Genomic DNA, 18,649 nt, shown 5'->3' with positions numbered 1-18,649 from the left:
TTTTTTTTTAAGTATCTCTCAGTTCTTTCTTGGTTTTTAAATATCCTAAACAAAAAGTCCAAGGAAAATCAATGTGATTTTTCTTATGCGTCACATATTCTGTCGTGCCTGAGTAAAATCCTTACACCAAACTCACAAACTATTCTTAAAACTGAAACTGCTGTTTTTTTTTTTTTTTTTTTGCAACTTTTTTTACTAATATTATTTTAATTTGAGCTACAATCAAGTTTAGTTTCAATTACATGTCTTCTCACTGCCGCATCTTTTTTTATTCGTCCCTGCTGCTGGCATATTAAGGGTAAAACTAGGGAAAGTCTTTAGTCTCCAGTGGCTGATAGTAGCAATTCCATTAATAGCACTTTTTTGAAATAGTTGCCACTTTTTTTTTAAATTCAAAGTATTAAGCCATATATATATATTTAATTTCTTGGAGTGTATAATACTAAATACTTAAACAATACTTAAACTATTGAACTATTTTTCAACTAGGTCACATACATAAAGAATGCATCTTTATTTTCATGCAAATGATTTATCAATTACTTATCTACACACTTTAAGACCAATTTATTTCTAAGCTGGAGATCAACTGATGTTTTTTATGATCACTATTTTTTTTAACTAATCCTCCTGTGACCGGAGTGTTAACCACTAATTTTGCTCTTTAGGACATATTAGTGAGAGATGATCTGTCTTCTAGTTATGCTATTAAATTTCGACCAAATTTATGTATGTATGTATAATGCATATCTGGCTAAAGGTCACTTCTGATTAGTTGTTGAGTGTCATGTGACAAGAAAAAGTCAGGAAAAATGTTGCCAAATTGGCTATATTTTTTCCTTTTTTGCCAAGCTTATAGACTACATAAAGGTATGACTTCAGCACTTTGTGAGGCACTAATTCTATCTGCTGTGGGCAAATATCTGTACTCATAACTTAGAGTTTTGTATTTTTTCTACCACTTCATTAATTTCTCTAATCCATTTTAGGTGTATCTCTACTTGAGTCACCTATGCGTGACTTTCGGTCTTGCATTCCTGTTCTCTTTAGCCTTTGAACTGCCTTTCCTAAATTTGGAGAAAGTTTTCTCTAGCTATTTGGACCAAAGCAAACGAAAAAGAAGAGCATCCTTTTCGCTTCCCCACAGCAACTGGCTGCATCCAGAACATCCCGAATTGAAGGATTCAGTCGTCTTGATGCGCAGGCGACCCGACCGATTTGTCACATGATTTTTGGTAGCACTAGGAAGTGTGACATCATAATGGGAAACAAAAAGAGCTTTGGGAATTCATGTCAAAGACTTTGCTATACACCAGTGGTGCACACAATGGGAGGGTCCTGGGGGTTCAGACCCCTCCCATCGCCCTTGAGTGTTTTTGATAGATCATAATCCTTTGCATGCAGTATGTAAAATACCAAGCAAAGGTAGCAATAATTTAATTTTTAGTAAATTAAAATACAAAATTTATTTTCTCTCTTTCTTCCCCTGCAACATTGAACTGTATGTGAACATAAATTGTTCTGTTATGATGACTTTGCTTTGTTGTTTTATTTATGACAAATGTAAATACATTCCTTCTTGTATTTTCTGGAATTTTTACTAAGCATTTGTTATTAATAAATTAATATTCATGCTAAGTAATAATTCAATATTTTTTAAAATGTTTTTTGTTCCTGATAATCTATGAAATCAAAAAAACATGTTTGGATATGTGGTGAAGTATAATTCGAGAATGGTAAACCTTCGATCCTGGACCCCCTTTTTGAAAAATTTCTGTGTGCGCCACTGCTATACACTTGTAAATAAATATAAAATGGATGGTACAGAATATATTTGTCCTTTTTGTAAATATGAAGTTGTTTTTGGAGAATGTTCTCGGTTTTTGTTAAAGTTGGAAGTGGAAGTTGGAATATACAAGTGAAAGGAAATTTTAATCCCATTTGTACAAAATGGGATTATTTGAACCATTTTTCTGGTGAAGAAAAGCAGTATTTTAACTTTCTGAAAAATTGCTCAGAATTATTTGGATACAATCAGTGGACTGTTATGCAGAGACATGACTTGCATCAAAGATGGTCATGGATGTTTTGTTGAAAATTGTTCATTATTATTCTTAATATTTTGATTGAGTTCCTTTTATTTTAGGATACATGAATATTTTTCAAATGTATTTTGAGATTTTGACTTCTTGGTTTATTATGAATTGAAACTTTTTGTTTAACATCTTATAACTATAGTATTTGAACAGCACAAAATTTGAATTCTTTATGAATTTTACCCCCTTTTTTTAAAGCAATTTCTTTGGTGTTTTTGTTACCCTTTTAATTTTTATTGATAATAAAATATGAAGCTCAAAAATTTTAATGAAAATTTGTTAATTTTTTTTAAAATTTATAAAAATTATTTGAAAAAAAAATAGAGGGAAATAGCAAGAAATATGAATTATTTGGTAAGCCTTCATATGCTTTTCATTAATAAAAATATATTCTGTAAAATTAAAATGGACAAATTTCCTAGAAGAAAGAAAAAGACTATGGTTGATGGTTTGGTGCATTCCATTTGATTTGTTCAATTCTTTATCTGTATCAAGGACAGATCCAGAAAATTTTCAAGGAGGGGTTGATTTTTTTAACTTACCTGTCTATTTAATTAAAACATGTTTGGGGCGGGGACACAACATTTTTATCTACCGGGGGAAATCTCTATACTCCTTTTTCCTAACATGGCCAAAAACGGTCTGATATTGTATCTTTAAAACTTCAACTCTGAAAAATTTTTGAGAATTAGAATAGAATTCAAACCCCAATTCATTCCTAAATGTCTTCAAATATGGCTTACATTTGCGTTTAGTGTCTTCCAGGAAAATTTGCCGGTGCAGGGTCTCTCAAGGGAGGGGCAATCTCCCTCATCGTCCCTCCCTTGTATTCGTCTTTGATTTGTGTTTGCTGTTTTTTTTGTTTGATATTGAAAATATTTTTAAAAAATTTTTTTAAAAATTTTATGATCCATATGATACATGTCTTTATTAATACATATTTTCTGACGTACGGCTGCAATGCTTTGACTGAGGTAAACTAAATACAGTACAAACCTCGTTTTAACAATTGTCAAGAGACTGAAAAAGTTATCGTTAAACCAAGGATATCGTTAAATCAAGGAGCATAGACAGTTAATGCAGTCATATCCGTACCGGTGAAATATATTATTAAATTGGGGAAATCCTTAAATGGGGTATCGTTAAATCAAAGTTATACTGTAGTTCTGTAGGAAAAGCAAGAGACCAAATTATTTATTTACAATTGAAGTCTGCTTCGTTTAGAGAGTGCGTTTCTTTTTGACACAAGCAGTGTTTTTTTACTACACTTGGTCTTAGACTGTCAATTTCTCCTATAATTTTCCTTCTTTCTTATCTTATTACTTGGCAAATTTATTTCCCCCACCCCCCAAGTGTGATCCAGACTAAATTCCTTCTAACATTATTGATCCTGAGCTTGTTAAGCTATGTTGGTTAATATATTTCACCAACAATAGTAGTAATTTTGTTGCATTTTTCCCCCAGTATTAATTACTTAGTAATTGCATACACAAACGATTTAAGAGTTCCTTAAAGCTGAATACTACTTTTATAAATAATTTCACTAACAGAGATTCTAGATATGAACATGTACTAAGTATGATAATAAGAAGTAATAGCATAAGAAGTCTTAACAATAATTATGAGTTTTGAATATATTATTTAAAAGTAAATCTCAGTAAGCATTGTGAAGCTATGGCAACTTAAATTAAGTCGCTCAATTTTCGTTTTAAAGTTGTATTTGTGTTTTTTCTTTTGATAAATAAATCATTTTCCCCATGCTTGTCATATGGAGAGTTTTTGCAAGTCATAATACTTGCATCTAAGCATATTCTGTGATAATATGTAATGACTTTTATATGATATATACGTAGGTGTTTTTATGTGAAACTCAATTTTAAAATGTTTCAAATTATTTTTATGTTCATCAATGTTGTGCATGTGTATCTTTTGTGTTATTAAATTTTGTTGATGTATTAAGTTTATTTCATACAGATATATTGTGAAAAATAAAATGTTGATTGATTTGAACAATAAGAATTATTTGCTGTAAGACAAAAAACATACTTTATTTTAATATCAGTGAACTTGTCACAAACAATGATTACAATATTTACGTACAAAATTTAAAATAATTAAATTTTTGTAATCCCATTAAATTGGCGTTTTGTTTTAGGATTGGAAATGATAATGTTTAAATAAACCCATTTTCCTCAAAAATGAGTTTGAGTGATGTAATTTCATTTCAGTATCACTGAAAATTCAAGCGGGATATTACAACTTTAAGTTTAAAATCTTGTATGGAAATAAAGTTAGTTTGTTCAATTCAATTCTTTTGGCAAATTGACATGTGATAATACTTTGGTAGCAGTAATATTAACAGAAAGAATGGTTTTGTTTCTTTCAATCAAGAGTTCTACTTTTAATCCCTAAAGTTGATAGAATGAGCAAAACAAAATAACATGAACCCAGAAAACTTTCATTTTCCCCAATAGTTATTCTTTTCATTCATTTTTTGAAAGGTACGATTTTTCACATAAGGCATGGCCTTTATGACATCACAAATGAAGTAGTCATGTTTTACTGATGCGCTGAATGTTTATGCTTGGGGGGGGGGGGGGGGCTGTCTACCACGGTTTCCTGGTTATGATAATTCAGTAGCGAATTAGATATTGCGCACTATGCTTGCTATCAACCATATTGTTAGCAGTACACATGAGTAAAGAAACAAATTAAATATTGCGCTAATGGCAACAGTGAATGGCAGTTCATCCTATCCTTTGTGATGTCATGCACAGAAGCGTAATTAATAAAATTGAGTCTGTGCACCGATTCAAATAATTTTTGAAATCTAATAATTTAAAAAAATGGTCAAATCCTATGTTTTTAAACATGATCTTTCAGAAAAAATACTTTTAAAATTTCGGAAACGACCCCATTGTAATTTCTGGCCTAATAGTTATAAACAGAAATTGTGTTTTTATTTTCCAAACATTCTTTTTGTTCAAACACAGCAAATTGTAAACTATGCTGTTCTTGGAAAGGAAAGCGATATCTAAATAAAAAAAAATATACAATTACTTTTAAAAAATAAAAAGGAAGAAAATTGCACCGAGGTTGCTATTTGAACTCTGATTTTTTTGCTGTACATGTTGGTGAATACCTTACTTTCTGTGAGTAAATATCATTTGATATCAGCCCTTACATGAGCTGATGGTTGGAGCAAAAAATATTATTCGATTAAGCGGAGAAATTTTCTTTACTTTTCCTGATTGTCAATTTTTGTGTTAAATTGTAATGATAAATCAATATCTATGTAATAGAAGTGATTAATGTTTTTGATAAGAATCGTTTCAAGCAAGGGCGCCCATATAAGGGGGGGGGGTTCGAGCCCTCCCCCCCCCCCTTGTAATTAGAACTTCCTTGCTTTTAGTCCTTTTTTCTTTGCGAAAATGTAAAAACATTTCTTCTCCAGTCATTAATGAATAAGTTATTAAAAATGTCAAATTTTAATGACTCGAATCTGTCCTGAATTCAGTTTCCACATGGAAAATATCCAGCTAAACCACGGGGAAAATATTTGAGCCCTCCCCCCCACCCCTTGCAAATTTGCATATGGGTGCCCATGGTTTAAAGTAAGCTAAGTAATCAACAAAATGTTATAGTAATTAAGTTTGCATATTATTAGTGTATGAAAATTACAAATTTGAAACTTACAACTTATGGTATTAAATCTTTGTTTTGGCAACTTTTTTCAGTTCATAATTTTGGAGAAAGTCCATAATAGTGATTTCCTTGCTCAAGGTACTAGGGGGGTCACATTTCTAACTCTTTTTTCCCTTCTCAATTACTGTACTTTACATAATTAATATTTATCAATTTCTTATCTCCTGCAATGTTTACATTTTGTTGTGTTTTTTAAGTTAATTATCAACTGTCTGTTGGTAATGGAAACTAGAAAAGAAATTAGATAGAATAGTGGAAATGCGGTGGAATATTTTTACGTCAATAATTGTTCTTATTTAATTTATTTTTAATACATTCAAAAAATTTCTCAGCAAAAATATATGCAAAAGCTGATTACTATTACAGTCGAGTCCCGACTTACGCGAGGGATGCGTTCCAAGACACCTCGCGTAAGTCGGAATTTCGCGTTGTGGAACAAGGTATGTTTAGCAATTTTTTATAAGCATACCCAATTGTTTCAGACGTTTGTAAACACCTTTCATATTGTTTCAAACCATTTATTAACTATATATTGCAGTATCTTTTACAAAGAACCGACTTTTTCTGTATTTTAGGAAAAGCGTTATTATTTGACATAAAATTTTGTAATTTAGCACAAAATCAATGATTAATGGGGGAGATAAACTTAAAATAAAGCAGTATGGGGTACTTACAGTATGTACACTACAGCATTATTATAGCACTTAACAGTATAGATATAGTAAATATATTTATAATTTAAAAAATGAAGAAGGTTTATGCAGCGGGATCAGAATGTTATCAGAATGTATTTTATTAACGTTCATATGTAAAATGAAAAAAAAAGTTAGGAATCGGAACAGTTATTTGTATAAACTAAAGCAAAACGTTGTTTAGACTAATACAGTGGGTGAACGTCCGCTTTCAGTGATGCTAAAGGGATGAAAGTCCATTCACAAAACCAATATTTAGTGTCGAGGAAGCCCATTTGAACTCTCCGCCGCTCTTTTCCGAAAAATTTCACGTTGCAGGCGAGTAATTTGTATCCGCACTAAAAAATTCCTTACTCATGAAAAACTCGCGTTATAGCCATTTTGCGTTAGTCGGATCGCATTGTAGCGGGATCCGACTGTATTTGATTATCCGGGAGATATTATTCAATTGAGCGGGGATTGCGCCAATGGGGAAATATTCTGTTCTGGGAGGTTTTTTTCGTATAAGCAGGGTATACGTTTATCCGTTATGCGATTAAGTGGGGCTGACAGCATATACAGTTTTTCTCCAATAACACGGTGCTTGTACAACACGGTTCCGATATTACATGGTACCAAATTCGCAATTATTATAACACGGTTTCAGTATTACACGGTACAAAACTTGAATTTAATACTTCATGGTTTTGATATAATGTTATCTTTGAAAAAGATGGAATTTCATTTTTGTTTAATACATTCTGTTAATGTTAATAAATTTTTACTTTGTTTTTATGAAACTTTGTTTCAATATAACGTGGTACACATCCCTTGATTTACATTATTTCTAAGTCTCGGGTAACACGGTTTCGATACAACATGATACACGTTGACATGATTTTTACTATGTACATGATTAGTTAGTGTAAAAAATAAGTTAAGTTATTTGTGAAAAAGTCTCGTATAACACGATTTTGATCCTACACAGAACAATTTAACCGCTTATACGGACACCTGTTCTGCTATGTTATGATAAAGCACAGTATCTGCAAATCCTTGTCTTTTCTTTTTCCTCTTTTTTTTTTTTTTTGCATTTTCGTAATCTATTGCACTTCAGCTTTATTGTACAAGCTGATCTCTTTGGATTCCGCTGAAAATAAAGCCGGGAAAAAATGTCAGATTCCAACATTTCTGTATTGTTAGTATGGAATCTCAAATGTATTTTTTTCAAATATCTCAAAACGTCATTTCTGCTGATGCTGCGCTTTACCTTTTCATGGCAGCAGTAGTGTATATAGCACCTTTGCAGTGGGGTAGGGGGGATTGCAAGAGGTACGAGGGCGCACGCTCCGAAAAAACAACACTGTTTAAAAAAATTTCAAAAAAAAAAATCTTTTGGGAGTGGGACTCAGTTATAAATCTTGTAGGGGGGGAGGGGACACCGAAGTCTATGTACACTACTGCACGGCAGTATGTGTTATTGTTGTTCAATGTAAAACTTTTAAAATGTAAGCCATCTTAACTTTGCTGGCATATCCAACTTTTGTTTTCATGAACTCTTTTCCTGTAAGAGTGTTTTAAATCAAGCCTATCATTTCGGCGGTAAGGGGAGGCTCAGTTGACCCCCTTCCTTGGATTTTGGAAACATAGTGAAACATTTTTTTTACATATTTTGTTGTTTTTTCTGTATAAAAAATAGTCCCTTTCTAGATAATTTTTAAATGACGAGCCAGATTTAAATATGTTTCTCTACAAATTTTTATAAGATGCATTTCTTTTAACCAAACTCTTAGTTGTTAATACTCTCACTCTTAACATTTTGAAGACTGGTAATGAATTATTTGACGATCTATTCAATTGATACATCAGGGGTGCCCACCATGGGGGGCTCATGGCGCAGACTGTGGCATTGAAATTTTTAGAAAGGGGGTGTTTTAAGGGGCAATTTTCCTTTTTTTTGAGGGGACTCCCACTCTTGGGGGATTTGGTGTTTGAGGGGGGGGGTGCACCATTAGGGCTTGGGCACCCGTGGATACATTTACACCTTAGGGTCAGTTGGGATAAAAGAAATGGAAACAAACTGTATTATACCTCTCTTGTAATAATTTTTGAAACTAAACTGTTGCTGAGTGAAAACTAGGTGACATATAGAAGGGATTTTGAGAGTTCCGAGTGTTTCCGAACAATTGTGTAAGCGTCATCATTGTCTGTTGAAAAAGTTTTTAAAAAAATTAATTCAGTAATCTTACTTTTTCCTCTCCGGCAGATCTACAAATTTGAAGTAACTGGTTTCAACTTGTTTTACTTGCCACGTGAGAGGCTATTAAAAATATTAATTCATGAAATTTCAGCTTCCCAGCCATTTTTGATGTGTTCCCTTTTACCCCATCAATCCCAGTGGCGGATGGGGCAACATGAACCGGCCCTGGCATTTACAGGCCAACCGGCCCCTTAAGACTTGCTCCTTGCAGAGAAGACGCTCCCACCGTCCTTAAGTTTTTTTTTTTTTTTTTCAGATATAAAAGATACAGCGGATACATCTTCTAGTTTTAGTGGGGAGTCACCATTAGAATTTGAGTATTCAAATTAGGAGAACTGCGTTTACGAATGTGGAGAAAAAGAATCAATAATACGAACACCTGCATAGTAAAAATTAATTTTCTTGCTGATGATGGGGGGAAGGGGGTTCGGGGGCACTCCCCCGGAAAATTTTCAAAATTATAGCTTCAAAAACGCATTGTTAGACTTTTGAAATGATCTTGGGCGATGTTTGCGGGAGGGGGTATTTGGAGAATTCCCCCAAAACCTTTTCAAAATCAGAGCTCTAAAATGTATGCGTAAGCATTGTTTTGAAACACTAGGGGGGAGAAGGGCGTTCAGGAATTCTTTCAGGGCAAAATTTCTCAATTGAAGTTCCCAAAGTGCCAATTTAGGTGACAATTGACGATCTTTGGGGGGAGGGCTATGTTTTTACTTCCTTTTACAAAAAAGGAAGTATTGTATTCGCGAAAAAATTTTCACTCAAAAATCGCCCTTAATTTCCATTTTGCTCACCCCCAAATGAATGTTGAGTTTTTTTTTCGATTCGGCCACATGCGGAAAAGTGCCTAAGAATGTATAGATACGCGAAATATCCATTTTGACCATCACCGAGGTAATTACAACGACTTTTCTCGTGACGTCTGTATGTATGTGCGTATGTGTGTATGTGCGTATGTGCGTATGTATCTCGCATAACTCAAAAATGGTATGTCCTAGAAAGTTGAAATTTGGTACATAGATTCGTAGTGGGGTCTAGTTGTGCACCTCCCCTTTTGGTTGCTTTCGGATGTTCCTAAGGGGGTCTTTTGCACCTTTTTGGGGGGAAATCATTGTTAATATCAATGCAAACTTAAGTGGTGTTATAATTTGGTAAACACTTGGTGACGTATCGCCAAGCTTTTGGTCGCCAAGTTTTTTCGCCAACTTGGCGACGATTTTTTTTTTTAAATAACTTGGTATTAACTTGGCCACCGATGGAAATATTTAGAGAGTTAATCATTGAATCACATTATTTTTATTTATTTTTGAAAGTACAGTAATTCATTTTCAAAATTATTTTTTGGCAACAGGGGAAAAACAAACGATTTCTTTTTTCTTACTTTTTTTTTTTTACTTAAGTATTATTTTCCCGAAAGAATTTTCACTCAAAAATCAACCTTAATTTCCATTTTGCTCACCCCCGAATGAATGTTGAGTTTTTTTTTTTTTTTTTTTCAAATCGACCACATGGATAAGTGCCTAAGAACGTATAGACACCCGAAATATTCATTTTGACGATTCCCGAGTTAGTTACAACGAATTTTTTCGTGACGTCTGTACGTACGTATGTATGTATGTGCGTATGTACGTATGTGCGGATGTGTGTATGTGCGTATGTATGTCGCATAACTCAAGAACGGTATGTCCTAGAAAGTTGAAATTTTGTACGTAGACTCCTAGTGGGATCTAGTTGTGCACCTCCCCTTTTGGTTGCATTCAGATGTTCTTAAGGGGGTCTTTTGCCCCCTTTTGGGGGAAATCATTGATAATTTTGATGTAAACTCAAGTGGTGTTATAATTTGGCGAACACTTGGCGATATATCGCCAGTCTTTTGATCGCCAAGTTTTGTCGCTAACTTGGTGACAAATTTGGCGATTTTTTTTAAGTTTTAAATCTGGTTTCAATTTGGCCACTGTAGGAAATATTTACAGAGTAAACTATTAAATCACATTAAAATTACCAATAATGGGAAAATGACATGAAATTGGAGTAAAAGGAAGTCATGTGAGGCACACATGAGCTCGTTTGAAATTGAAGTTCTTCAAAAAGTTTGTTACCTATCAATTGCCCCCCCCCCTCCTAAAGTCAGTATCTGAAGGTTTTATGTGCAATAAGGATTGATGAGGAACTTTTTACGTGATATCGCGTGAACAGAGAACGTATAATTTTGATGAACGTCTTTAAACTATCTTTGACAATGTTAATGAGAGAGATTCGTTAAAATATTTTTCAACATTTTGGACTGATGTGGTACTTTTCAGGGACACCAGATCTTATTCCAACTTAATTTTACTTTAAATATCCTCCAGCTAGAATAGCTTAATAAAGTTTTATTTTACTTTCGTTTTATACATTGAAACACTTAGTATTCATTACGTTGCAATGTTTTAAATCTCCCTTACTGCATTTTAACTTTTTTTCTATTTAAAACATACTTCGGCGGCCCCTATTGAAACCGCCATTATTATCCAGCTATTCATTCATTGTATTAAATTAAAATTTGTCATAGGTATTTACTATGTACTGAATACTTTTTTGGTTGATCTTTTTTTTAATTTGTCAGAATGTCTCGAAAAATTTCAGCTGCCTTTAGTTAAGTAAATTATAATAAAGAACCGTGGATGTTCCTAAATAATATTTAAAGGTTTAATGTTCAAGGGTTGCATTTTCTTTCAAAATTTTGTTGAGAAAATATTTTTTGTCACGGGAATTCCACTTGGTATTTTGTTACTTCTATTTAATTTTTTTAAATACTGAGAAGGTTTTCTTTTTCTTTTCTTTTACTTTGTTCATCCCTAAATTAAAATTGGCAGCCACGGTTCTAAGCCACCCCTGGAGGCGGCCCTGCCTTTACGTGTTCATTGTCCCCTACAGACTATTATTACAGGCAGCTGTTAGGGCCTTAGAAGGTCCTGGACAGTTATGCAACAAAGTTATCTTATCGGCCGACCGATGAATTTACAGACACACAGTAAAGCATCTTATTGCTCACAGCAGAGCAGTTTTTAAGGAATTTTTACTAGGCGACACAAGTTTATCATAAGAGTAAAAATTATTGAGAAGGTTACAGCCTTTTTCTCAAAAAATGTATGCATAATCGTCGCCTCAAAGTGGTATTTCTGTAAGTACTGTTTGTTCTGTGGCGGCTGTATAGGATTTCTGATTTAAAAGGAAGCGATATGAACAAACCTTAAGCATAGTATTAATTCCGAAGTAAAGGGGGTCCGGGGGTTTCTCCCCCGGAAATGTTTCGAAATTTTTAGTTTTAAAAACGCATTTTAGACGATCTTTGGTTATGTTAGGATTGAAGAGGTTCGGTGTCGCTCACCTGTCTATTTTTCGAACTTAGCTCTAAGAATGCAGTTTTAGGCGATCTTTTTGATGATGTTAGAGTGAGGAGAGATTTAAGGGTCCATATCCCAGGAAATATTTCTTTATTTGTAATCTTAAAAATGCATTCTAACTCTTTCGTAATATTATGCGCTCGGGTGCGACTCCCTCCCCACGCCCGTTTTTCGAAATTGAAACGTTCAAAACGCAAACATTATGTCCAATAATGTTCAGAGGAGGGTGGTTCGGGGGTTGTCCGGCGGATTTCTTTCTGCAATTGTGGTGCTAAAAACGGAGTTCAATGCGCTCTTTTTGTGATGTGACGTGGAGGAGTGATTCTAGGGCCCGCAACAAGAATTTTTTCTAATTTGCAGTCTTAAAGATGCATTCTACTTGTCTTTGATAATGGTAGGAGAGAAGAGGTTTGGAGCACTCCCTCGGAAATTGTAGCTCTAAAAAATAAAAGATTAAAAAACTGAAATCCGACTACGGCAAAAAAAAAAAAAAAAACCTAAAAGATAAGAAACAAGGTAGGTGCTGTTTAATATCATCGTCCTATTGAGTAAAACTAGTAATTTGATAGGTTAGATATTCCTATTTATTTAGTTCTATTGAAATCCTCTGTCACTTTCTCATTAATAACATTATAATTCAATTCAAATGCCGTTGTGCGTTCTCAACTACAGTTGTACTATACCGCACGACTATGAATTGAATTATAATGTTATTAATGCGAAAGTGACAGAGAATTTCAATAGAACTAAATAAATAGAAATATCTAACCTATCAAATTACTGGTTTTACTCAATAGGACGATGATATTTAACTGCACCTACCTTGTTTCTTATCTTTTAGGTTTTTTTGCCGTAGTCGGGATTCAGTTTTTTAATCTTTTGTTTTATTTAAATATTTTCCGTTTTAATCTAAGATGGAAAAAAAATAGCAGCGTGAGTAATTTACGGTAAGCATTTTAGTTTGATATATAAGAATGGTAAACTTAATTTATTGCTATTACATGAAGTTGATAGAAAATTTAAACAACAGATTGATTTTACTTAATAAGACTATAATAGTAATCAACACCAAACTTGTTTCTTACCCTTTGTTCCCTTAGTCGGGTTATTAATAAATTTGTTTAAAACCCACGCTAAAAAAATCCTTTAAAATCGAGTTTTACAAGGTAAAATCAACTCCTCCTATTGTTGAAGTCGATTGATAGCGTACGTTACTTGGGCCATAATACCGAATCAATTGACACCTTATTCATGAAAGTCGGATAAATAGTTTAGGTGCTACAGTAGAACATACACAAATACAAAGACTACTATTTTTTTTTTTTTTAAAGCAAATAAATCGTCTCATGCTACATTTGAAGTCGCTTAAAATATAGCCTATGTTACTCGGGCTATAATTGGGAATCGATTGACAATTTATTTATTAAAATCGGATGAATAGTTTAGGCACTACGGTTACGTACATACGTAAATACAAAAACATACATAGACTGCTAAAATTATAACCCTTCCTTTTGGCTTCACCCGTAGCCGGGTGAAAAACAGAAAAATGTTCTGCCAAAAGTCAGTAACGTTTCTGAAACGGTCCTTGAAGCTTTTTAAAGAATTGGGAAATCTCCTCTGTTAAAGCCAGCCATGTCTCGGGAGCCTTCGAGAAGAATGTGGTAGGTGGGTTTTAATTAATTAATTAATTAGAACCTCGCCGCTCCACCAACAGAGCTCCAGAAGCATTAAAGCAGACACGACAGAACTGCAAGTAAGAACTAAGCATACTCCTGGCAAAGCTGAAGCGATCCTTGACTAATTCGCTCTTACCGATAGTCAGTCTAGACAGACAGTAATCATGGTAAAGTCGACAGGCTTAATAAACAAGCTCAGTCAGTCTTTAAACTGGTAGCGAAAAAAATATTTTTCACAGCAGTGAAAAGTCTGCATTCGTGTAGGTTTTGGCAATTCAGGAAACTGTTTGGCAAATATACTCGATTTTCTCAGGAAGTGGATGAAAACCTGCGAAATCCCGAAACGTTCCACTGAAATAACCAGTAACTTCGGCCTTTTTTTACAGTGTAGTCATTCAAGTTTTGTGGGTGATTTTCGTATCGTTCGAAGATATTTTTAAAAGATTCAGGACTGTAAGTGTCAAATGTAGCCTATGTTAGCCGGGTTACAATTAAAAAACAAAATAGGATGAATAGTCTTGACGCTGCGGTGAAACAACCGTAAATACAAACATACATAGACTGCTAAAATAATAACCCTTTCTTTTGACTTTGCCGTAGTCGGGTGAAAACGAATAATACAATAGCTTGAGCACTATATACCTGCAAGCAAGCATCTTAGTTTGAAACACATGAAAGATAAATTAAATTACAGTGTTACTACATAAAACTGGAAGACAACTTAGATTATAAAAGATTGCTTTTACTTAATAAGAATATAATAGTAATCAACACCTAAATTGTTCTTTTCCTAATAATGTTTTTTCCGTAGAATGGTTACAGATTTTGTTATATTTATTTAAAACCCGTGCTAAAAAGAGAAAGAAATGAAATTGGTTTAAATCAGGATGTATTAGGTTAAATCAAATTTTCCTATTGCTGAAGTCTGCAAAAATATAGCCAATGTTACCCGGGTCTCAATTACGAAACGAATGATACCTTATTTATCAAAATCGGCCAATCTTGAACGATGCTGGCGAAAAGGAGAGGAGGGGGACCCTCCCCTGGAAACTTTTACAAGTTTCTTTTTTTTTAAACGCAGTTTGTAGACGATCTTTGGTAATATTAACAAGAGGAGTGGTTTGAAAGATCCCATATTAAAAAGGGAATGAAGAATTATTACATAGACTAGCATATAAACCCAGTTTTGTTACTATTTCTAAAACATTTATGATCAGGGTCGGATTTAGACTTAACGGGGCCTTAAGTTATTTCAGGTATGGGGCCCTTTTTGTAATCCGAACCACTTTGTCGGTGGCAAAAGAGGAAATGCTAAAGTTTTTTTTTTTTAATGACTATTATTACTTTTTTTGCTCTATATTTGTCTTTTCCCCTGAGACACATAAAGTTATGCATTATTTTCTTCTTCCTTCCTTTCTTTTTCTTCTTTCTTTCTTTCTTTTTTTTGTGTGTGTGTTTTTTAATGTGTGTTTGCCTGCCTTTTTGGATTTCCCTTAAGAAGGGGAATAGCATCGAGCGAATGATGTAGGGCTCCCAATTTAGGGGTTCCGGGGGTTCCCCCAGAGGGAATTTTGGAGAAAAAAAATATATAGTAAAATTCTGCAGTTTGAAGCCATATAAAGGAAGATTGGAATCAAAAATATTCGGGGGAAAAGTAGGCAAACAAAACTTTTTTTAAATTATGTATTCTTGCAAGTTGAGATAATACACAGTAAAATTTTTTTATGGGTCGACACATCGATGAGGCAGTCGACAGAGAGATAGAGCGAGCGAGGAGAAAGGATAATGCATTGTTACTTGCGCTCATGGACTTTCGATGCAGCTAGTTTTTAATCACCTCTGCAACCCTCTACAAATTGCTTTAAAAGAAATAGGGTACACACTTAGAAAAGAGGTAGCAAGAGAGTAACATACTACCCATTTGAACAATTCATAATTTATACTCTTAGTAAGAAATAAAATTGAAGCATACTTTGACGAACATACATTGAAGCACAAACTGAATTTAACATATTTTGGCACTCCTCCCCCTTATCAACTCCAATTTGTTAGAAATTTTAAAATTCAAGACTTGTAGCCACATTTTTGCAAAATTTCAAGCATTTGAAAATAAAATTGATTTTTTTCAAGTATTTCCATTTTTTTTAGGAACGACTATACACAACTTTTCGTTATAAGCAATAGCTTTCAACTAAAATGTAAATCCGGCCCTGGAAATGATAATATAAATAACAAAGTCTCCAAAACGTTTTTACAAATTAAAAGCGGTAACGGCGAACTAAAGTAAAAGTTTCAGAAATAAGTAAATTTTTTTACGAACCAAACTTGCTCTTCAAAATCCTTTGTTTGAATCATCAAAATGAATTTCAATTTCATTATAACTTTAAAAGGATTTTTAATTACAGCTAAAACGTGTTACAAATGACTCCATCATTTTTCAGTCCTGTTGCCTCGAAACTGGAGAAAAAATAAATAGATTGCCAGTGCCTACAAGTTTCAACGCGCGAATCCTTTTTATTCACAAAGCCATAAAAAAGGAAGTGGTATGTGTGGTATAATCTTCGGTTACCCTAAAACAAAAATTACGGAAAAGAATTCCAGGAAACAATCCCGACCCTTCAGCCTTAGGCTTCACTCTCGGAAAAATACCTCTCTCTTTGCATCTTCGAATGAAAAACAGCTGTTTCCGTTCGGAAAACTCCTTTTGCCGTCCCGTCCCAAGTAGTGTTCCTGTACTGGTCCCTGTCCCGTACCCTGTACACAGATGGCCGTGAAATGGTTGTCGGCTATCATCGATGAAAAGGCTAATGAGGTGGGGTGCTAATCGATTGCTTAGCCTGGCGCCGAGTGCGTGGTGGGCCGGTCCACAAGGGAAGAAAAAGAAGGCTTTTCGTCATGTACGAGTCGACAGTTTTTTTTTTTTTTTTTTTTTTTTTTTTTAAGAAGGCAAGGATCTTCCTAAGATTTTTACAAAGATTTGAAATCCGTTTACAAAAATGAGTGAAACAATTTTAGATTTTCCAATGTCGCAAAGTGGTTTGATTTCGCATCTTCTGGGCGACAGATTTTTTTCATTAGTTTTTTAAGGAAGAAAAAAAAATGAAAAAAAAAAGTTTTTTTTTTTTTTGTACTATTCAATTGAAAGATTTAATGCGGCCCAAACCGAGGCGGCCCACCGGGCATTTGCCCGGCTGCCCGCCGGCCCCATCCGCCACTGATCAATCCCGTACTCTGGTGTAAATGGAAACAACTAAGGTTTTCATTATTCCTGTTGTGTTGAAAGATAATTGTGATATAAAAGATTCTTGTGTGTATTTTATATAAATTCAGCGTATAAACGGGGTTACATGTCACCTATGGGCCACAGATTGAATAAAGATGGTGTAGAACTTCTTGAGCTTCTATACTGATTGATGTAGTACTGATATGTACCACAAGATTCACAGTCTCATCGGGTAATTCTATTTATCAATTCGTCTTGGGTAAAAGGAAAATTGCTGGGTTAACAAAAACATGATTTCATTTGCTAACAAACAGCTATAAAGTCAAATTTTTCATACCCAGTTACTCTCAGAGTGTAGTCTTGGACACAATGCACAAAAATGTTATGTTTCAGTTCATCCAAGAGACTGGGAAGGATCTAAAGTTGAAATATTAAAATTATGTTTCCCCTTTTCCCCGACTGGCCTTATACGGTTTCAGAATTTAGTTCTTAATAAAAGTGATACAATTAGCTTGTGGGAAGTAATCTCGGGTTAAATAATAGTTCTTAAAACAGAATGCTTAAGAAATTGCAATGGAAGAATTAAGAAGATTAATCAAGAAATTACGGTAAGGAAGTAATTGAAATAATAATCTGATTTTAGGGAGAGAGAGAGAGAATATATGTTTATAAAACCTTGGGGGTAGAGGGGGAAAGTCCTATTTGATCTGCCTTTAGTAATCAGTGTTCTTTTCATTGAAAGATTCTTACCAGGAAACCACACGATAATTCAATAATGAATTTTTTTTAAAAACAAGTAGCAATCCAAAGATCACTGTAAAACATGGGCACCCATGTTAGGAAGCGAGGGGAAGGCCCCCCCCCCCTTCTTAGAAATGAGAATTTCCTTGCTTTTAGCACTTATCTCTTTGCAAAAATGTAAAAACATTTCTTCTCCTGCCATTAATGAATGTCAAATTAAGTTATTAAAAATGTCAAATTTTAATAACTCTAATTTATTTTGAAATCAGTTTCCATGAGAAAAATATCCTGCCAAACCATGGGGAAAATACCTGAGCTCCAACCTTAAAATTTTGCATATGGGCGCCCATGCTGTAAAACATATTTTTTGACGCATTCATTATTTGCCTTCGTGTCCCTGTTATCGAAGGAAAAGTCGCCAAATTTAGCGAGTTTCAGTGAGTATTGGAAGACATCTGTCTCACGAATTGTGGATAGATGCAGACTGAAATTATAAATTTCTCGCCAAGTCTTTAAATTCGGCACGTTTTGTAAATTTTCGGCAGACTTTAAGGTCTTATATCTCGATTACGGAGGTGGGAGGAGGGAGAGGGACGTGGGCAAATAATTTTAGCGTCAAAAATGTGTCTCAAGATGTTCTTTTGATTGCTATATCAATTTTAAACTGTTCATTCTCACACTATTCGTATGATTCCCTGGTTGGGATTAAATGATGAGTTTATTTCAAATTTTATTAGTTTTAATTTTAAATGAATAAAACATTTTTGTTTGTGAGAAATACAGCGAATGAAGAAGAACAATGGTTTTTGCGGTCATACTAAACAACAAGGGTGTTTAGTTTGACCGCAAAAAAATTCGGAAGGTTTTAAGTCGCCATTTCCGAAAATG

The 18,649-nt window shown here is 33.9% G+C and overlaps 1 protein-coding gene across 1 annotated transcript in view; it reads left to right on the top strand.

The window, feature by feature from the left end:
* Nucleotides 1-4,014, top strand: part of LOC129216228 (uncharacterized) — a 109,632-nt gene extending 105,618 nt beyond the window's left edge. The window contains exon 15 of the mRNA XM_054850425.1: nt 990-4,014. Coding sequence (XP_054706400.1) covers nt 990-1,229 — 240 coding nt within the window. The 3' untranslated portion in view covers nt 1,230-4,014. The remainder of the gene's footprint in view (nt 1-989) is intronic.
* The last annotated feature ends 14,635 nt before the right edge of the window (nt 4,015-18,649 follow it).

This window comes from Uloborus diversus, chromosome 2 (genome assembly GCF_026930045.1).
Source record: "Uloborus diversus isolate 005 chromosome 2, Udiv.v.3.1, whole genome shotgun sequence".
Taxonomy (NCBI): domain Eukaryota; kingdom Metazoa; phylum Arthropoda; class Arachnida; order Araneae; family Uloboridae; genus Uloborus; species Uloborus diversus.
The sequence above is the reverse complement of the archived record's forward strand: the minus strand, read 5'-3'. Positions and strand labels throughout refer to the sequence as shown.